Source organism: Gracilinanus agilis, chromosome 3 (genome assembly GCF_016433145.1).
Source record: "Gracilinanus agilis isolate LMUSP501 chromosome 3, AgileGrace, whole genome shotgun sequence".
Taxonomy (NCBI): Eukaryota; Metazoa; Chordata; class Mammalia; order Didelphimorphia; family Didelphidae; genus Gracilinanus; species Gracilinanus agilis.
Window position 1 is genome coordinate 5,593,761 of NC_058132.1, and position 22,419 is coordinate 5,616,179.

At 43.0% G+C, this 22,419-nt stretch overlaps 1 protein-coding gene and 1 pseudogene across 1 annotated transcript; one reads left to right on the plus strand and one right to left on the minus strand.

The window, feature by feature from the left end:
- Window positions 1-22,419, minus strand: part of LOC123239526 — a 107,048-nt pseudogene that overhangs the window by 32,903 nt on the left and 51,726 nt on the right.
- Window positions 20,137-21,090, plus strand: LOC123239778 (vomeronasal type-1 receptor 1-like). Its single transcript, XM_044667075.1, has one exon. The coding sequence runs from the start codon at window positions 20,137-20,139 to the stop codon at window positions 21,088-21,090; it is 954 nt and encodes a 317-aa protein (XP_044523010.1).

Here is a 22,419-nt window from a genome sequence, read left to right on the forward strand (position 1 = left end):
AGAAGTGGCGGGGGGGGGGGGGACCTAGGGGAGACTGCTGGGGGAGGGGCTACTGGGGAATGGGAGGGGGGCTGGAGGGGGACCAGGCCTCAGGTGGGGGCGGGGAGAGCGTGCTGGCATTTCCTCAGTGTCCAAAATCGGGGCTCCTTCCATGGCACGTGGGCACAGCACCCCCCCCCCGGCTGCTCCCCAACCAGGGTCCCATTGGGTGCATCTCCCCTTGGTATGTTCTGACCAGAACTTCCCCTTTAGAAGAGAAGAGACCGGATCCGCCCCGCCCGCATCCTGTGACTGCACCCCCCTCCCCCAGCTGCCTCCTGGCCCCGCCAGGTCTCCAAGTCCAGACAGAGCCACCTCCGCCTGACCCAGCACTTCCTGTTGGTCCCTTTTCTAAGATCCTTTAAAATGACAGACAGACTAGGAGACACACAGAGACAGCCCCTCCCCCCACCACAAGCACTTACACCGCCGCCCCGGGTTCCTGCCCCGCCTCTCTTGGTGCACATGCGCACACCCCCCCTCCCAAGATCTACAACCTGGAACTGGTCCACCAGAGTCTTCCGGCTCCTCAAAAGTTAGGGAGTAAAAACTCAGAGCTGATAAAGCAAGGAAGACGAAGCCGCGCCTGCGCATGACTCCCTCCCCTCCCCCTCTCACCCAGGCTGCCACAGTGGGGAGGAGCCAAGACCAGGAAGAAGTCAGGAAACGGTATTCTGGGAAATGAAGTCCTCCAAGGGGAAGGTCAAGACTTGCATGATGTTCTGACATGGGCATTCTGGGAAATGGAGTCCCGCTGCCTGGGCCCTGGGTTTAAAGGCCTGGTGGGGGAGGGGCCATACTGGAAATGTTCCCCAGCCTGGGGGGGCTGCAGCCTCCTCCCCTCCCCCATTTCCCCTTCAGCCCTGCTGCTGCTTCTTTACACTGGAGGCTGCCTCAGAGTAGAGCCTGGCACACAGCAGGTGCCTAATAAGTGTCTGTTGATTGATGAATGAATGGATCCATCCTCCCCCAGGACCTCAGCAGGGGGTACTAGGATCCTCCTGACAGAGAAGGAAACTGAGGCACAAGGCAGCAGCTGACAGCCCAGGCCCAGGCCCCCTCCCATAGGTTCCCCTCCTCCAGGGATCTCTCTGAACATCCTGCTGCTCCTGCTTTGGGGGAACCCCAGGGGATCCCCAAAGGAGAGGCCATCCCCATCCCCAGTTGGAGGAAATGGGTGACTCGGGGGCTGCCCTCCTGGGCCTGAAACATCCAAGATCTGGGCTCAAACCTGGCCTCAGTCCCTGCCCAGCTGGGGGAGCCTGGCCAAGGCCCTTCCCCAGCCTTTACCTCAGTTTCCCCCATTGTGACATCCAGAGAACCAGAGCCTGAGCCTGGGGGCTGTGGAAGGTGGTCCAGAGCGGATCTGGGGGCAAACAGAGCTGCTTCCTCTGGGTGGGACTCTGGGCCTAAAGCCTGAGGCCTCTGGGCCAGCTCAGGAGGGTCTCCTTCAGCAGCGCCCCCAGCCCAGGAGGCTCAGAGACCCTTCAGAGGCCTGGAGGAGGCCCAGGAACGCCCCTCCTGCCCTTGAGGAGGCCACAGAAGGCAGCAGCAGCCTCTGAGCCCAGGCTCTGAGCCCGGATGGACAGAGGACAGTCTGGGAATGTCTGTGTGTCTGTCTGCAGGGCTGCTGGGCTCAGGCTGTTCAGGCCTGTCTGACTCTTCCCCCATTTTGGGGCTTTCTGGGCAGAGAGGCTGGGCGGCTTTCCTGTGTCCTTCTGCAGCCCATCTGACAGGGGAGGAAACTGAGGCAAGCAGGGTCCTGCTGGCATGGGCATTGTACCCACAAAACTCAGGCAAGCTGTAAACAGGGAAATTCCTTTGCTCCCTTATGGGACTCCCAACCCCAAACATCTGACCTTGAGGATGACCCTCCTTGGATTGTCCCATTGATTTGAGATGGACAAAGAGAGGCGCCTCATCTGTCTGTCCTCCAAGGCACGAGAATCAGCCCCACGTCTCCAGGCAAACCTCCCCCCTCGTTGCTTCAGTGCTCACCACTCCACCGTGGTAGAATATACCATCCCCAGAGCTGATGCGGTCTGGGGGACAGCTTGGCCGTCCATGCTGTCCTCCCAAGGAGCAGCTCCCCATCTTGCTGTCCCACCTAGGGGGCAGCTTCCACCTCTGCTGCCCTCCTATGAATAAATCTCTCTTTATTTTTTTATTTTTTTTATTTTTATAAAACCGTCACCTTCCGTCTTCGAGTCAATACTGTGTATTGGTTCTAAGGCAGAAGAGTGGTCAGGGTGGGCAACGGGGGTCAAGTGACTTGCCCAGGGTCACACAGCTGGGAAGTGGCTGAGGCCGGATTTGAACCTAGGACCTCCCGTCTCCAGGCCTGACTCTCCATCCACTGAGCTACCCAGCTGCCCCCTTCTCTTTATTTTTAAGCCAAGTTTCAGTCTTGCAGTCTTGCAAAAGGTACCCCTCCCAAACCCCAGGGGTTTAGCTCTGCAAAGCGACTTGTCCAGGTCCTGCAGGGGGTGATCTCAGGCCTCCCTGACTCCAGCCTGAGCTCTAGCAGGCACCAACTTTCTGGGCTGGGGGCGGGGGGAGGAGGGAGACCTTAGGACAAGGAGGGCCCCTCATCCTCCAGGGCCTGGAGCAGAGCAGGATTGGGTCTGGGGCCTGGTTGGCTCAACAGGAGAGGAAAGGGGGCGTCTGGGAGGAAGAGGAAGCCCGAATAATGGGTACATGAAGATATGTAGACACAGGGAGGGGCAGGAGAGAAGCAGACTGGGCCAAGGCGTCTCTGAGCCACATCTGCCTCCACTGGATGGCCAGGAAAGGAGGCCGAAGTCTGCAGACGCCCTCCATGACTCGGAGACCTCGGCATGGGCCCTGACAGGATTTTAGAGGCAAAGAGAAGAGTTTGGGGGGACGAGGGGCTCCGGGGCTCTCTCTTGAGGGGACAAATAGCAGCTTCTGGATCAGGACCGCTCAGAACCCTTTTGACTTGGCTTCTTTACGGATCAGTCTTGACCTCCTCCGTCCCTCTAAGCCCTCAAAGGACCCCCCTGTCTCCCCTGATCTTGGGGGGACCATTTGGCCTCTGCAGCCTCCTCCAGGAATGAGGGTGACAGCCCTGGGAGAGTCACTCAGGGAACAGCAGGGACCAGGCTCTTCCCTGCTTCGTGCACAGCCCCATGCTGGGGACTAGATTGCTCCTGGGAACCCCACAGCCCCCCAGGGAACAGGTCCAGGCTGTCTAAAAAATTCTGCACGGATTCTTTCACCCTGGAGGGAAGCCAAAGCCTGGAAAACAATGGGGCAGGGGCTTTAGGACTAGGGAAGGAGACACGTACAAAAAATACCAGACCAGAGACCCAGAAATCTGCAGGGTGCTGTCAGTGAGTGTGTCTCTGACCAGTTTGTTACCCCTTTTCTTAGCTCTGGGGGTTGTCGGGGTGTCCCTGGAACAAAGGAAGCAGCGAAGGCTTGACGTGAGGTTCCAAGTCCAACGACAACGATGCTGAAACAGGTGGCAACGCAGCGGTTCAGCCATGGCCCAGGAAGAATCATCGGCTCGGCCTTCCTGCCTGGTGAAAACCTTCTGCTCCCCAGAACCTGTTCGAGGCTCTTTCAGGTGTTCAGGGTCAGCCCGACAGGTCCAAGAGGAGCCTTTCCCAGCCTGCCCGCCGGCTGCAGCTTCATTTCTTTGAAGCACGATTTCTTCGCCCGACGAATTGACACCCCAAATGGCAGAAAGATTCCGTATTTAGCGGCCCTGTGAAATAGTAGAGCTCTATCCAGAGGCGTCGGATCCACCACCACTGACTGTGCTCGTGGAGTCAGCCTCCGAGTCCACCTTTAAGATCTTCCTGATTTATTATGACTGAAACTCTTCAGGCGGCTTCCTTGGGTTTCCTTCTGACCTCTGTTTCTGTTCATGTAAACACACACACACACAGAGGGACAGGGCTTGGGTGCGGATCTCCTCTGGCTCTCTCCCTGGGGTCACCCCAAGAGCTCGTCCTCCCTAGCCCCCCCCACGCTCCCCAGGGAGGCTGCTCCCCCTTTCCTGGCTCTGCCTTTCCCCCAGCTCTCCCCTGTGTCTCGGGGGCTGAATCCAGGCTGGAGTCCAGCCATCCCAGCTGGGTTTTCCTCCTGTCCCCAGCCCTGACCTCCCAGAGGAGCCAGGACACTGGAGGGGAAGATGAGGGGTCCTGGGCAATGCTTAAGCCTTATTCTCTTTTCATCTTAGCTGCACACTTGTTTTGTGTTCAGAAGATTTTTAGCTGAGGGAGGACAGGGCTGGGGTGAGAAAGACAGGCAGGGGACAGCCACTAGGCCAGTGTCTCTGGGTCCAAGAGGAGGTGGAGGGGAGGAAGGTGTGAGAAGACTAAAACGGGGGCTGGGCTGGCTGTGTGGTCTGCTCTGGGCCACTCAGTCTGCTGTCATTTAGTCCTGTTGGGACAACTGTCAGGTCCTTGTTGGGGACAGCCAGACTGAGGCAGCCCAGGATGCAGCCGGACAAGCCCAGGGCAGTTTTTGTATTCACTCAAGAGGGTGACCCCCATCCTCACTAGGGATAGACACGTGGGACGTTCCATTCTGGAGATATTATGTGTGTATGTGTGTGTGACTGTCTTTGTGTACATCTATGTCTGTGAGTGTATCTGTATCTGTGTGAGTGTGTGTGAGTGTGTGTGTGACTGAGTGTGAGTGTGTGTGTGTGACTGTCTGTCTTTGGGTGTATCTATGTCTGTGAGTGTGTCTATGTGTCCTTGTGAGTGTGTGTGTGTGTATCTGAATGCCTGAGTGTGTGTGTATGTGTGTGTGTATGTGCGTGTGACTCTGTCTGTTTGACTTTGGGAATATACATATATATGTTTGTGAGTGTGTGTCTGAGAATCTGAGTGTGAATGTGAGCATGTTTGTGTATGTGTATATGTGTGAGTGTATATTGTGTGACTCTGTCTGTCTTTGCGTGTATCTATGTCTGTGAGTGTGTGTCTATGTGTCCTTGTTAGTGTGTGTCTGAGTGCCTGAGTGTGTGAGTGTGTATGTTTGTGTGTGTATGTGTGTGAGTGTGTATGTGCATGTGACTATGTCTGTTTGACTTTCATTTTGGGTATATATATTTATGTCTGTGAGTGTGTGTCTGAGTGCCTGAGTGTGAATGTGAGTGTGTTTGTGTGAGTGTGTATGTGTGTGAGTGTATATGTGTGTGTGACTATATCTGTTTGCCTGTGTATATCTATGTCTGTCAATGTGTGTTTGTGTATCTATGTGAGCATGTGTGAATGTGTGACTGAGTGTGTGTGAGTGTGAGTCAGTATGTGTTTGAGTGTGTGACTGAGGGTGTGAGTGTGTGTGTATGTGCGTGTGGCTTTCTGTTTGTCTTTGGGTATATCTATGTCTGTGAGTATGTGTCTATGTATCTATGTGAGTGTGTGAGTCTGTGTACATCACTTAAAAGGACTGTCGAAAAGGGGAACACACGGAAGTGCCCTTGTCAGGCTATGGCGGCTATGTTTACTGAAGGAGTGATGGCTGGGTTGTGCCCTTTCTTAAAATTAGAGAATGGACCAGGAGGACCAGAACCAGGAGGCAGTTGGGGGATGCCCATGCACACACCCCATGGAAGGAAGAAGACGGGCACTGAAGAAATGGCAACACATTTTCCCCAGCCCCAGCTGATGCATTCTCCACCTCCAGCTTCTCCTCCCAGCTCAAATTACCCAGTAATCTCATCTCCTAGGAGTTTCATTCAATCTACCTTTTGCTTCCAGTGCAGTTTCTGGAATTTTACCTTCTGCCCCTACTGGTGTTCTCCTTCTTCATTAGTTCAGTACTTTGTCCAGTCATTCTCTGCCCTTCACCATATACAAAGATGCTTTTTCTAGTAGGCTGACATTCCAGGTCCCCATTCTTCTCCCTTCCCATGACCTCCTCCTCTACTTCCCCAAAGTTAGGAGGTGTTCTGACTCTCACTCAGGGTCATACAACTAGGAAGTGCTTGTTGGCACATTTGAACTCAGGTTCTCCTGACTCCACGTCTGGCTCTGTATCCACAGTGTCACCTACCTGCCCAATATTCCTTTATCTAATTATAATCTTTTATATATAATCTTTTATAATTATATAAATTACATATTATATTACATAATATATAAATTATAATATATAAAATATATAAATTATATAAATATATCTAATCTAATTATAATCATTTCTTCTTTCTCTGTCCCTTCCAACACCAAAGCATGTTCTTGTTTCTCATCATGACCTCCACCACCCCACCCTTGTATTCCCTTCACCATCTACCATCTTGACTCCTACTCACTTGCAGCTTTTGTTGCCAAGCTGCTATTAAAAGAGATTATTCCTCACCTTGGCCTGCCAGCATGAATTGATTCAGATAGAGAAACTCATTTTACTGATTTGGTTTTGTCTCAGATATATCTTGTTGGGGATAATTCCCAAATATCATACCCAGAGCTCAGGCCAAGTTGAAAGAATGAATAGAGATCTTAAGACTATGGTTGGCAAATTGTGTGCTGAGATCCATTTAAAATGGCTTGAAATTCTCCCCCGGCCCTATTTTATCTTCCTAGCTGGCTCAGGGGAGATCTACACATCTCACCATTTCAGATGCTTTTTGAACATCCCCCTATGCAGGCTAAGCCTTTTTCTCCTGCATACACATCATTACTAAGGGGAGACACTTCTATTGCCTCATATATACAGGACTTGCAGATCAAATTGTGAGAACTCCATGAATCTAGAGCTGTTGTACAATTAGGACCTATAGACTTCTTGATCCATGACTTGTACCCAGGAGACAAAGTGTACATAAAGAACTTCCAGTGCACTGGGGCAGCTCAGCCCACCTGGGAAGATACATTCCAAGTCCTGTTCACCACTCCAACAGCTATCAAAATTGGAGAAAAGGAGTCTTGGATCCACTGTTGACATGTAAAGAGAGTACCTTTCTATATATAATGAGTGACTGTATCCTATCATGCTTATTATATTTGCTGATTGTTTTAAGATTTAATTTTGTTTTTAAGTTTATATGTTAATTTAATCTATAATATTCTGTTACTGTGTTTTGGCTACTAGCTATATATTCTTTTGCACTGTCTATTTGTACTGTCTTGTGCTTGGACTGGAGAAAATACCATTATAAAAGTCCACAAACTAGTTGGATAAAACTTGTATTAGTAACCTTTGGAGAACTTGATGGGCTATTGTGATTTTTGGAATTTTGGCACTTCTTTGTATGTGCATTAGCTGCTGTACTACTGTTTTTAAAAAGCTGTTACTTGGTAAAAATTATATGTACTCACACTATGGATCATGGACAAGTTAAAAAGGAAATGGATCTCATTTTGGGATGAGAAACCTTTGTATTCTGCCTCTCCTTGGCTGACACAGTGTGTCACTAACTGTGAACTATATATTTTTATTTAAAAAATTATTATTGTTTTCCTTTGTATATGCAACAGAGTATTTGAGTTTTCCTTTTTTCTCTCATTTTTTGTACTTGAAGCACATGTTACCAGTATTAATGGTTTTTTTATTTTGCACTAGGGTAAGTTTAAAATGTCCATTAGCCCTAATGTCAATGCATACCCAAAAGCTTTAGATTATGGAAATCTGCCATTAATTGATAAATGTTATGGGACTGTGATTAATAATTGTGTCTGATTTCAGGAGAAGGGAACACAAAAAAGCCACTGCACAGTGCAAAGGAGCACAAAGTTAACCTGTACAGTGCCATCGAGCACAAAGTCAAAGAGACCAACCAGTCCCAGTAGGATTGATGAGATTCTGCCCCAAGACATGGGACTTGAACTTCTTTGAGGTTCAAAGTTGCAGCTGTTTGACATACTTCAGATGCAGGTCTTCCCTATGCCACATTCCAATAAGTATCTAAGTTTGGCTGCCATTCTGGCTCCCCTAGCCATGAGAGCAAAGGTAAAATCATACCAGGGAATGCTATTTCCTATCTGCTGCTAAAATCTAGTCCCTCTTCTGTCTTTCATAGTGTGACAATTTTCTGCACTCCTAGCTGTTGAGTGGGTAAGTGCATGATTGCTATTACAGGCTTGTGGAACATAAATCACTTTAATCGGGCCCTGATTCAAGGATCTGTTATAAGTTTATTTTTCCTTACTTAAAATTTTTACACATGAGGCTTTGATATTTCATGTGACATCCAGAAGTTACTTTTTCTCTTTTATTTTGTTTATTTTTTATATATTTTTTTCAATTTTCTTTTGAAAATTGATTCATATACCTCATAACTCAGCCATGTATCCTGGGGTGATCTGTGTGTTGGTCAACAACATCCTCCTCAGGGGGGATTGTATTATTGTTGTAAAATTCTAGATTTATAAAAAAAATATTCTTTGAGAGTAATTTTAGGATAAGAAACTTGCTACCTCCCCAAATCAAGAAAGTGAACTGTTTGGAGAAGGTGCCATGGAGATGCCTATAGAAACCACACACTGCACCAAAAGATCCAAAATGAATTTTGGGATGTAATGAAATTGAACTGTGGGGGGGTTGAACACATTTATTTTGAATGTACACTTTTATGCCAAAGTGGATTGCCCCCTTAATGACTTTTTCTCATCAATGCACCTATGATTAGTTTTGTTCTTTTTCTCTTTTATTTCTCTCTTATCCCCAAATTATTGTAATTTCCCCTCAGAAAGTACAATATTGTATGTACCTCTCTTTAAAGCTCTTTAGAGATATAAGTTGGCTATGTGTACTGAGTCATTGGGGAAACTAGGCATGGGAAATTGTGTAATTAGAATCTGCACCCCAGGACTATCTTACCCAGCATCCCATTTTTGTTCTCACATTACTTATGTTTTGGAGATAAAGTTTTTGTTTGACCCCACCCCGCTCTCTATTTTACCCCGGTCAGGGATGGGGAAGTGGGTTTCACTCAGGTTTTTACTTTTGTTCTTTTATTTCTTCTTCTTCAAGTGATTATTAATAAATCTTATAAAATATAATACTTGAAGTCATTGGATATTAATTGTAATCTTACACTGGTATAAATCCCACCTGATCACAGTGAATAAACCTGGTGATATGTTGCTATAGTCTCTTTGTGAGGATTTTATTTAAGATTTTTGAATCAATATTCATTAAGGAAATTGGTCTGTAATTGACTTGGTTTTTCTGACTACTTTAGCAGTTCTGTGTTTTTTCCAAGTTAACATAGCACAGCAGGGGTTGGCCCTCATTTTGTGTGAATGAAACAATGAAATGTGAGTGAAAGAACATTAAATTAGACAAGCTTGACCCATGTGTGGGTCCTACAAGGGCCTCTTGCTTGCCCCAACTGAGGCCCACCCCAATAATAAATGGGGCAGAGACAGGATTTGAACCAGGGACTGAGGAGTCCCAGCCCAGAAGGCTTTGCTTCCTGTTGTATCATGCTGGTTCCCAATTGTATAATGCACACATTCCAGTGGACATTGTTATATTCATAATCTGGGAAATGATGGGTGCCACCTTGAATGATAGGGAAGGCAGTTGGAAGACACGGAATGGTCCCAGGTGCCATGAGCCAGGGGCAAACGTCGGTTGGCCTAATAGTATAAATACCCCTGACAGCCACTTGGAGGAGGTCTCTCTAGGTCTCTCTGGGCTCTGGAGGTCTCTGGACAGGAGTCTCTGGACTGGGAAATCTCTGAGTAGGTGGTGAAGGGAAGCAGGGAGGTCTGTGAAGAAGAGGGTAGGAAGAATCTGAATATTTCCTTAAAAACTGTGAGAGCTAGTGCATCACCAAACACTGGTAGTGAGAAAGCTGAGAGAATAAGATCACCAACACAGCTTCATCAATAGCATTCCCTATTCTCTGGCTTGGCTGTGGCCAGGCTGGGCCAGAAGTAGTGGAGAGAGTAAATCTCCAGCTTCCACTTGATCAATAGCTTCCAGTCCTGATTGTCAACTAGTTATAGATAATAGATTGATAGGGTCTCCAATCCCCATTCCTTGTCCTGTTTATCCTTTCCCTGATTATAGATAAAGAGAGTTTAACAAGCACCTTCCTGAGTGGTCTTTATATCACAGCCCTTGGGGAAGGAGTCAATGCAAAAGTCAAATATCAAATGTGATCAAGGCAAATCAAAACCCTATATTAATCTATCCAACCCCAGGTTGGACCTGAAAGGTTACCCATCCATCTAAACTCTTGGGGGTCCTCCCTGGGCAACTGTTAGAGAAAAGGGGAAATTATAACAACTATCAAAGGTGATGGGAGTTGGTGTTCCTCCATCATCTGCAGCTAGGGAGAATACAGATAGATACATTCATATCACTGTATATCTATATCTTCTTAGGACCTCCTTTTGTTTATAACAACATGTGTGTGAGTTAGTACTCTGGCCATCGCCTATGGTCATTGAGTTTTACCTGAAAGTTAGGAAGTGCTTTTAGGCTTTAAGAGTTTGTTGCAGCTTGAAAGCTAACTTGATACCCAACAGGACCCACAGTTCTGCCCCAGATTTATGGCTGTAAGGTCAAATATAATGAAAACTATCCTAGATCTTCTCCATAACTTCTTTATTTGAAGTGGTCCTACCTAGCTTGGTTTGTTCGACTGTAGGTATTATTATCTCAAATCTCTCCAGTTCCACCAGTCATGTGGAAAGTGATTATAGTTTCCTTCAGCCCTAAAGAGAAGCATGAGGAGAAACAAACCATCAGAGACTCCAGAAAGGATACTATCCTTCTTAGCGAAGTGGGACACTTCATGAAAAACGCCAAACACCCAGGTTTAGAAGTTTTAGGGACCTTTAATAACCAGCCAACTGGGGTGTCCTCCTCAAATGAGAAAATTGTCCCATTCGTAAGCAAGTACAGACTATATACAGGAAAATAAGCTGGCGGGAATCTTCCTTGCCACACATTTTGAAGGATAGGATTGGTGGGTTCAAACAGGTTTGAACATATATATTCCTTATATGTTAAGCAAGCAAGCAATTTCTCAGAAGCAGAGGTGGTGCTGTTAGCATTACAGCATGGTCAGGGTGGGTCAGGCAAGTTGACAGAAGGGAGGTGAGATAAGAGTTTGGGTGAAAACCCAGCTGGGCTGTGGCCCCCTGAGAGGTTGTGTTACTTTTGAGTCTTCTCTGCTCCATTACATTAGATTCTAGGATGAAAAACTAGGAGGATTCTACAGCCTATTCCGTGGCCACTTCTCTGCCTACCTCCCTCCTTAGCAAGCAGCCAACTAGAATTTTATCATCCTCTTTCTCCTGGAATATGAGAAGAGTATGAGAAGAGTTTCTATACCTTTGACTGATACACAAAAGGAGACTTACCAGATTGGTATATCATGATGAGATGAAGGGGCTTGCGGAGATCATCCAAGTGGATGTTCATACGTGCATGCCCGGCTGAGTGTGGGTGCAGCTGGTTATAGATATTGTTGCAAACAATATCTACTTTCTTTAATGATTGGCCCCAGAGCTGTGATTATTATATCACCTGAAGGAGACATGACACTGCCTGCAAAAGGAGTAAAGGATGTCCTAGAAGGAACTAATTATTTTTACCCCAGGTGCAAATCGCTAATTAATGAGAACATCCAAACGAGTAGGCACATGAATATAGGAGAGGAAATTTCCTGGCTCCCATGGAGGATTTGTGTGAATGTCAGACAGAGTCACAGCAAGAGGAACCTCTCGTGTCCATATCTTGTATTAAACTTTGGGGATTCCTTTCTGTGATTCAGGTCCAGGAGTCCCTCATATTTACAAACACGTTACATCCTTTTCCTATAGTCCCTGGCTCGCCTCTTTTCCTATGCATCGATCATAGCAGGTACTACCATGGTGGAAGACCTTCAGAATGGTCCAAGTCAAACTATTTGCCCATCTATTCCCTGCGGGCCATAGTTTGCCCATCACTGGTCCAAGTCATTAGTGAAGTATATTTTCTGATGGGTGATTTGGCTAAGTGGAGAAATTCATCATCAATGGACTGGTTATTAGGGCAGGACTTCCATCATGGCATTGTTTCAAGAGCAACATCATCCATTAAGAAAAGACAAATTTGACCTGTAAGAGGTATGTTCAACTTCAAAAGAATTCTAAACTCAACAAATATGAAAATGGAGCATTTCCACATATAAAGTATAATATAAAAGCAAATTATATGTGAAATTCATTCATCTCTATTCTGTATATTTTGTTTTAAAATATTAGAATAAATTCAATGCTAATACTATGCTAAATGTTAATTTGTGGATCCTTCTAACCTTCCTTAAGTCCCTTCTGTGCATTTAAAAAAAAGGTTCATTAGCTTACTTTTAGATTTCTTTACTTTGGAACCATATTAATTTCTCACTCCCCACACCATCCTACTAAATCACCCCCAATTAAAATAAAAAACAGCACTGTAAAAAATAAGTGTAAGCAAAACAAATGTATATTATGGTTATTTTGTTTTTACATAGTTGTCTACAAGTTGTTACCCCGTTGGATTGACGACTTATCCAGGATAAGCACTGTCTTTTGTATTTCTTTGTATCCCCAACACTTAGCAGAGTGCACAGTACACACCCAGTATTTAAATATTTATTGGTGACAGATTTTCTCCACTTTGAGTTCTTTCTGGGGGTTGGTATCATGCTTTCTCATTGGTACTATGAATTTGTAGTCAGTTATTCCTTTAACTGGAATTCTTGTATTTCAAAGTTGTTCCTTTTTATAATGTTGCTATTATTATATACATCATTTTCCTAGTTCCACTCCCTCTGGATATATTTTTGCAGGTCTTTCCAAAATTCTCAAAAATTATCTCTTTCCTTAACTGATGGAGCACTATACTACTCCATTATGTTCATATGCCATAAATTTTTCAACTATTCCTCCAATTGATTAGTCAACTTGCAATGACTAAGTGCCTACTATGGGCCAGATGCCATGCTAAATGATGGGAATAAAAAGACCAAAAAACTGACAAAAGATATCAGAAGGGTAGAAATGACAAGACCTGCCTACATGTTAGATATAGAGGGTGAAAGAGAACGAGGAGTCAAGAAGAACAAATTCTTTGTGAGTCTGGATGACTAGGCTGGTGGTATCTTCAACAGTAATCAGAGAATTAGGAATTATGTTGGGTTTGAATGGAAATATAATGCTTTCATATAGCCAAGAGTATGTTTTAAAGATATAAAAATAAGAGAGGAAAAATCAATATCTATGGAATGGTTCTTTGGAAAGTGTTATAACTAGAAGATAGGAAGACATCAATAAAATTTTTTTTACAAAAAGAAGCTATATAATGAGCTCTATTTTAAACCTTTTGAGATTAAGATGTGTATAAGACATCAAGTGCAAAATGTCTAATAGATATTTGGAGATGGGATGATATATGCTAGAAGGGAGATTAAGGCTATACAAGTAGAGTTGGTGGCCAGAGATGGTTAGAACAATCAGTATAGAAATGGTAATTAAATCCACGAAGGCTGATAAGATCATCAAATGAAATATTTTAAAGGAAAACGAGAAGAGCCTTCAAAAATACCTATGGTTAGCAAATGTGACATGGATGAAGACTCAACAACCTAGACAAAAGAGTGGTCTGAGAGGTAGGTGGAAAATTAGGATAGAGTAGTGTGACCGAAAAATGAGAAAGAAAAAAGTATGAAGAATAAAGCGACCCAATTTTATTAAATGTTATTATATTTGTCTATTAAAACAGTCTGGGTGTAATGATAAGGGTCAGAAATCTGAATGAAGAGTTAAGAAGAGGGTGAAAGAAGGGAAATTGAAGTCACCTATTATAGTGTTCTCATGGAGTTTATCTACAAAGAGCAGAAGAGATGCAGCCCAATATTTAATGAGGATGGAAGGACCAAGTGAGAGGTTCTTGAAAGTTTGGGTTGTACTGTGAAAGAAAAATTTTAATAGTTCTGATTATATCAGAGAAAAGCACGATATTAAAAAATTTCTAAAAATTGTTCTTTCGTTTCTGACTCTCCGTGACTTCATTTAGGATTTTGTTGGCAAAGAAACTGAAGTACTTTTCCATTTCCTTCTCCATCTCCATGAGGAAGCTAATGTAAGAAGGGTTAAGTGACTTGCCTGAAGTCACACACCCAGTAATTATCTGAGGCTGGATTTGAACTTGGGTCTTCTTGACACTAGGCCCAGTATTCTATCCATTGCACCACCTAACTGACCTGAAAATTACAATTATCCAAAATTCACTGTAGTGAGTTCCCTAATAGTAGAATTCTTTTATCAAAGACTAGATGACCAGTTTCTGAACATGCTATGGGAAGCATTATGGTTTCTTTTTGGGCTATACTAGATGGTCCCTGAGGATAAAAGAGATAAAAATCAAAGAATGATTTATTTCAAGTCTCATCAGTTTTATTGACTGCCATATTGTTCTTTCATCCCGTTATATCTCAAAACATATGTCCAATACAGAACAAATCATCTTCCCCCAAACACAACTCAGTTCTACATTTCCATTCTGTTGAGGATTTCCATTATTCCTTTCTTCCTCCAGCTTCATAACTTCAAACGTGATTCTTACCTGTTTCCTCTTCCTCAAGCATGTCCTATCATTTACTAAGTCATCAGTTCAACTCCTAACTCTTTATATCTGGCTCCTTCTGTCCACCATGCAAAGATTCCCTAAGTTCAATCCTTTGTTACTTGGTTTTTCTACCTGGAACATTTGAAAATTTTCTCTGATTTCAAGGTCCCTTGTTGCTAATCCTCCACATAACTGAGAAACGAATATTCCTATAACTTCTCCAGGCTTGTTACAACATACTCCCCTCCTCATATTCTTTGATGCTGGCCTCCTTTTTAGTTCTTTCTACATAGTACTCCCTCTCTCATCTCCATGCCTTTTCCTTGACTGTCCATCATGTGCAAAATTCTCTCCTTTCTCATCTCTACGCACTAAATTCTCTTGGTTCTTTCAAGTTAGCAGCTAAAATCCCAATTTTTGCAAGAACAATTTTCCAATTCTCCTTAATGCTGGTGCTTTCTTTCTGAAATTCCCAGTTCCTAGAATGCTCTTCCTTCTCCACTGCCTACTAGCAGAAAGACTCAATTAAAATCCCATCTTTTACCATAAGTCTTTCCCAAACCCTCAAAAGTCTATTGCCTTTTTCATTTATTATCTCCTACATATCTTGTATGTGGTTTGCTTTGTATATATTTGTTGACATGTTGTCTCCCCAGTAGATTATAATATCCTTGAGGACAGAGATTGTGTTTTGTCCCTTTTTGTATTCCCAGAACTTAAGTGGAATATATAGGCATATGACAAATGTTTAGTAATCTATTATCAACCCTGTTTCTTGTGTTCTTTCCCTCAAATTGTCTTATATATACTTGTATTATCTCTGGGTATTGTCCCAGTAAAATGTAAGTTTCTTGAAGGAAAGGACTATTATTTTTACTCTGAAGCAAAAAGTTTTAGAGAATACCTATATATTATTAAAATAGAATTTAATTCATAAAAGCAAAGGAAGATGCTCACTCAGCAGCAAGATGGATTGGGTGGTTCTGGTGCTAGGGAAGGATCAAGGGGAAAGTCTAGTCAAGTAGAATACTTGTACAGCTGTTTGGTGCCTGATCATAAGCAAAATCATGTAACTAGTGGCAAAGATCTTGGACCCTGACCCCCAGCACAGTATCAGGGAGAGAGATGACAGCTGCAACCATTAAATCAATAACTTTGGTACTTATTAAAGCAGAATAAGATACCTAGTTGTATAATTCTGAACTATTTCTGGAGACCCTTGTTCCTTTCATTTTCTCAAGATCAATGATATTTAGTAGTGGATGTAAGATACAATAGAGGAAACTGGTAGATGTCATGTACTTTGGGGCTCTGGCTTTAAGCTCTGCTAACCTGGATTTGCTGATGGTGATGACCTGAATGGCACTCAGGAAGCTTGTCATGATCTGAGAATGACTTAGTAAAAGCAGAGGAAAATTATCTAACCATTGTCATCTAGGAAATTCTTCAAGTCCAAAACTGCCATTGTCTGGTTGATAACCTTGAAGAGTACATGAAGAGTTGATCTAAACCAGCTTGATGTGAATCATTTCTATTAGATATGTCCAGTTAGGAAATAAAGATGAAGAGACAAATTAACAAGGGATTCTCCAGAACCTCAATTCAAGTCTGGATACAGAATAAAATATTAAGGATTATGGCATTATGATTCATGATCTTGGAGGAAAACTGGAGAAAATCACAACCTTGGATTATTTTATCCATTCACCATCTTTCCTTCTATCCACATGCTCCTGGAGAAGAAAAGAAAATGTCAGAAAACTGTCATTATAGAGTCCAGTACAAATTTGTGTTACATAATCTCAACTAGACCTCCATTGTAGTAAGGTGATTGATTCACTCTTCCCTACCTAATTTTACTATTGCACTCACCACAGTGGCTTTTCTCATCTTTCGGAGAAACTTCTCCCTCTCTAGTTACCGAAGATTTCTTAATGGCCAAATCTATTGACTTCGCTTTTATCAGTTCTCATTCTTCTTGAATACTCAATAGTGTTTGGTACTATTTATCATCCTCTTGTCAATGAAATGGTCTTCTTTCTAGCTTTTCATGACATTGGTCTCTTCTGCCTCTCCTTCAATTATCTGACAACTCATTCTCTCTCTCCTTTGCTGGATCTCCATCTAGGTCATGTGTGATAACTATGTGTCCCATTAAGGCTCAGTTTTAAGTTTTCTTATCTTTTCTCTAAAACCATTTCACTTGCTGCTATGATCAGCTCCCATGGATTCAAACATCATCTCTTTGCAGGTGATGCTCAGATTCATTTGTTCAGTCCTAAATTTTTCTCCTGAATTTCAATGTCCCATCTCTAACTACCTATCAGTTAGTAATTGGTAGTTGGAAGTCAGTCAGTCAGTTAAGTCAAAAAGCATTTATTAAGTCCCTATTCTGTGCAGCTATTGGATGTCCTTTATACATCTTAAAATCATGATGTCCGGAATTGAATTCATTATTTTTTCTGCTCATACTAACTCTCCTATTAATGTTAAGGACACTATCATATCTCCTAGTCATCCTCTATTTCTCACTCTTTATCTTCCCCCAAACATATATCAACTGTTACCAAGTCCTGTAGATATTACCTGGATAACATTTCCCAAATAGCACCTTTCCTTCAACCCTTATCTCTCCTCTGACTATTGAGTTCTGTGAGTCCTTTCTCTCTCCATTTGTTTGAGGTGTCTGAATTTTCTGCATCCCTCCAGACCAAAGATTCTTAACTTTTCTTTGCCGTGGATCCCCCATGATAGTCTGGGGAAGTGATGGATCATTTTTCAATATGATGTTTTAGTGCATCCATTACTTATTGAAGGAAATGTTTAAAAAATCTGTTAGAGCTTAGTAAAAATAAAGACATATCGCTGGTGTTTGTCCGTTGTCTTCTAAGAGGACCAATGACATCATGCAGCAAAGTCTTGACTCATTCCTGAATTCAGCAGACTTTTTTCAGTAGGGCAGAAACATGAGGTGGTCTGTGCTTTTAGGAAGATAATTCTGCCAACTGATGAGAGGGTACATTGGTGAAAGATGGTGCTTTCTTTTTAGGAAGAGCTACTAAAAAGCAATGAATTGTTCATTCGAGTAGTCACAAGGGCTTGAACTATTAGTGGGTGGTATCAATGTACGCGGTTCATTTCCATTTTCAAAAGATATATGAATATGGATGCAGATATCAATTTAGTGATAGGCATAGGGCTCTATCCACATCTCTACATCTCTATTTCATTTCTATCTGTTTCTATTTTTTCTGATCCAAATTGATGACTTCTATGTAATCTATCCACTGGATTCCAGGGCTCTTTGTTAAGAACCTCTTCTTGAAAGATTCTTTTTTTCTCTTCTTATTGCTATGAGTCTCCCTAGTCTGTCTTTTTCCTCTACCTGATCTTGGCTCCTACATGGTGTTCCCTCCCGCTTTCCCCTGCCCTGAGCCCTCCCAAGATCCTCTTGGTATTCTCAGCAGACCTCTATTGCCTTCTATCTTATCTATTCCCACCATGATACTTGGCTGAGACGTTTCTTGCCCTGAGTGAGGCAGTGAAGTTCTTGGGCTCTTCCTTAGTCGTGGGCTATTGGCATTTTGCCTTCACAGCAGCCTCAGAAATGTGCCACAGCTTGCACACTCTTCTTCTCCCCATTGGACCCTTGTCAAGTCTCAGCTCCCATGATGTCTCCCAGTAAATAAGGGTTCTTGAGCTCTAATGGAGCTTCTCAGTAAAAGGATGGTCTGCTTAGGGTTTCACAGCCTCCCAGAGCCAAGACTGGTTTCCACAATCTGGTCTTGACTTTGAGATCATGAAATCCTGCTTTTGGATCCCAGTTCCTCTATGCACCACTGAGACTTCTTTTCTATTTGTCCATTCCATAGAGACAGAGGGATGGCCTAGGAGTATTTAATGAACAATTATCAGTTACGTGTCAGGCTTCATCAGTCAGGAACTAGACTATGGAACCAGAAATGGGGCCCATGCCTTCAAGGAACCAATATTCTAATGGAAGTAGACTACATATAAATATCTACATAAGAAAGAGAGACAGAGATAGACAGAGCACCCTTATTAAGTACTTATTCTTCTGTGGTCCTAAGCTAAGTGCCATGACTATAAATAGAAGAAGACAAGATGATCATTAATTCTTTTTTTAATAATGTTTTATTTTTCCCCAATAACATGTAAAAACAATTTTTAACATGAATTTATTTTTCTTTTAAGATGATCCCTAAGTTCAAGGAACTTATATTCTAATAGGGGAAGAACAAAAATGAAAGGCAAATCTGAAAATCAAGGGGGAAATGAGGGAATTGAGGGGATGAAGACAAGTCATTAATTGTGGGAATGGAGTAGCCCACACTGACTCCATCTGGTGACTCTACTTTGGAGTCGGTTTACTTTCTTTTCAACAATAGGTCTAGTCCTAATTCTGTCTAATGAGCAAACTTTATTCAATTGTGGGATTTGAGAGAAAACCTTATCACATTATTTTAACCTAGCCCAGCATGTCTGGGAAGCTGGACCACTGACCTTAACCAAAGACCTAGATTATGTTGACTAGAAACATAATAAGATCTGAAGACGGATGTAAGGACCTTTCTCATATTTGTACGTCTCAAGAAACCTGTATGTCTTATATGGGAAATGGTCCCATACTGATCAATCAGTTATTGTTGTCACATTTCTTTGACTGTATACAGACACTTGGGAAGTGTGAGATGCCTCTTATGAATTCAGAGAATTACACTTGTTTCCTCTCCCCCTAACTTAAACAATCCCTAATCTTTCCTCCAAATAGAAATCAGATTATTGAATATTGTATTGTTTCCCTTTAATCAATTGGCCTTGTTCAATTAATTACTTTTAATACATAAAAAAGCCTGTCTCCTCTTGTATTCAAGGTCCAAGCCAAAGCTGAGGAAACAGCCTGGTCCAAGTTTGTTGGGCAATTGCTATGCTTAATAAATTGATACATTCAAAAAATGGAACCACTGTTTCCTCAGTCATTTCATTTTCACCCACCACAGTAGAGAGTAAAGGGGGGAAAGCAGTCCTGAGAAGGGGAAGGTATGGGGAACAAATCTTTATTAAATGTCTCTCATGAGCTGGGCACTGTGTTGAGTGCTTTATATACATCTCATTTGGTTCTCGCAAAAATCAGAGAAAGAAGTACTATTGCTATCTTCCTTTTTCACTTTAGGAAACTAAGATATGTAAAAGTTAAGAGATTCATTCAGGGACAGACAGCTGAGAAAATAAAATGGAACAAATCGTAGTTCACCGGGAAGTGTCTGCAGACAAGAGGACAAAGATGTGGCGGATGCAGAGGCAGGATGTGGTACATGGACTACTGGCAAAGCACGTGATCTAACTTTGAGAATAATATGTGTTAATGGTTGGTTGTGGGTAATGTGTTCCTTTTCCTTCTGGGCTGAAGGTCAGACCTAGTTATTGGGGAAAGTGACACTATTTTGTCATCTCCATGTAATGTCTATCTTTGGAAAAAATGTTATAAAGTCAAGAAATATCTGGGCAGGTACACAAGGCTCTACCTACCACGGCCCTAAGAACATGAATCCTCAAGAAATCCTCCTGAGTATTGTCTTCTGTTTCCAGACTTTACTTGGAATGCTGGGGAACTCCTTCTTAATTTGTCTCTTCATCCTTGTCTTCCTCACTGGACACACACTGAGGCCCATAGATCCAATTCTCACCCAACTGGCCTTTGCCAACTCTTTGGTGCTCCTTTGCAAGGGCATCCCTCAGACAATGGCAGCTTTGGGTCTGAAGAATTTCCTGGATGATGGTGGCTGTAAGACAGTCTTCTACCTTCACAGGGTAGCCCGTGGTCTTTCCCTCAGCATGACCTGCCTCCTGAGTGGCTTTCAAGCCATTACCATCAGTCCTAGAGTCTCCAGATGGGCAGAGCTTAAAGCCAGAATCCCAAAGTACATCACTGCTACCTGTGTCTCGTGCTGGACCTTCTACCTACTCTTCTGTATCACTGTTATTGAGAACATTAAAGGACCGGGGTCCTCGAGAAATAGTTCAGACACTCATCAATATGAATATTGCTTTGCCTCAGTGAAAACCAAAGAATATAGAATATTGTCTACATTTATTTTCTCCCTCCCCGATGCCATGTGTGTGAGTTTCCTTGTCTTGGCCAGTGGCTACATGGTGCTGCTTCTGTCCAGGCACCAGAAGCAAGTCCAGCACATCCACAAGACCAGCCATTCTTCTTCTAGAGTCTCCCATGAGATCAGAGCCACCCAGGCTATCCTGCTCCAGGCGAGTGCTTTTGTCTGCTTTTACTCACTCAATTCCATCTTGGTAGCATATATGCATTCCAGAAATCCGATACTCGGGTTGGTGCAGTGCTCTGCCTTCCTGGCTTCCTGTTTCCCAACTGTTAGCCCATTTCTGCTGATCTGCACTGATTCTCAAGTTCTCAGGTACTACGGGGGTCTTTGGCCAAGGAATGTTGCACTTTTTAATCTTTCTGTGTGTCCCTCCTGGGCTTAGTAAAAATCTGGAAAATGGTTAAGTGTTTAATCAATTATTGGCTTATTGACAGATTGACCTTGAGCTTAAGCCCCAAAGGGCTATCAGGGCTTGAGAAGAATTGTGTTTTCTTTTTCTCCCCTTCCCCCAAGCCCCAAATTCTCTCTGAAATTTGCCTTTGTTCTGGACCTCAAAGACTAAAACAAATAGTTATCATTTCTCTTTTCTCTGAGAATTCTCTTTAAATATTTTAGGAAATACGTTATCTTCTTACAATTCTCCAAACTAGACATCATTTATTCTCTCAATTGATGCTCATGTGAGAGAGTGTCTTAGCCCCTCACTCTTCCAGTAGTTGCCTCTTGTGTTTGACCTGAGGCTTATTCCTCTTCATTTTCCTATGCTCTGGCTTATCTTTTATGAATCATTCACTACGAAGACCAGCCAAACAGCCTATTCCTCACAGAAGACACATGTCAAACTTCTCATTACCCCTATGCCGCTGCCTAGATGGCATCCTATGTCTTTACTGCTATGGAACTCACCTGAATGAGAATTCAAGTGTTTATAAACCAAATCATTCAGATAATTTGTTTTCACTTGCTGAGCCTTTCTGAATTTCGACATTGTGGTATTTTTAGTTATTTAGGCATGTGGACTTCCATGTTAACTCGATGAGTGGGGATTTGTGACTTTATCAGTGAAAACATTCAGATAATTTCTTGTCATTGCTTCAAGTCATGCCATTCAGATGTTCAAGCTGAGCCTCACTGAATTGATGCCATTATCATTATTTGATGAAATCTCATTTCATCAAAGTGGTAACATAATGATAAGCATGTCTTGCAAACAAGAATCATGTATAAATTGTCACTTTTATACATTCTCTGATCCAAATTCTCAGGCAGGAAAACAAGTAATCCACTCAGATTCATATTCCAGTCCTCACTCCCCACAGACATTGCTTCTTCCTAAATGTGGATTACTGTATGGAAGAAATCATCCTATGCTCATAAACAATCACATTCCCAAGAAGAGGGAAGTAGCCTCTACTCAGTTAACTCAAAGGTCAGTGTAGAGAGCACTGAATTACCTTGGGGTCCTCCCTTGGCTGAATGCTGGTTCCTCAAATTCAGAGCCTGTTTTGTGCCCCAGGAGAGTTAGGAGCCCAATAATCAAACATGTCCCATTTTAGTTCAGAATGCTCCTTTGATCATTGCACTCTATCCCCTGTCCCCCTAAACATATTAATCTGTAGGCAAAGTGGGTAAATGTATACATGAAACAGGAAGAACTGTGGGAGGAGAAACACAGGAGGAAAACAACTGCTTGAACACATGGACTGATGGG

Excerpts from the sequence above, each read along its gene's own strand:
- LOC123239778 (XM_044667075.1), top strand. The coding sequence starts at position 20,137 with ATGAATCCTCAAGAAATCCTCCTGAGTATTGTCTTCTGTTTCCAGACT.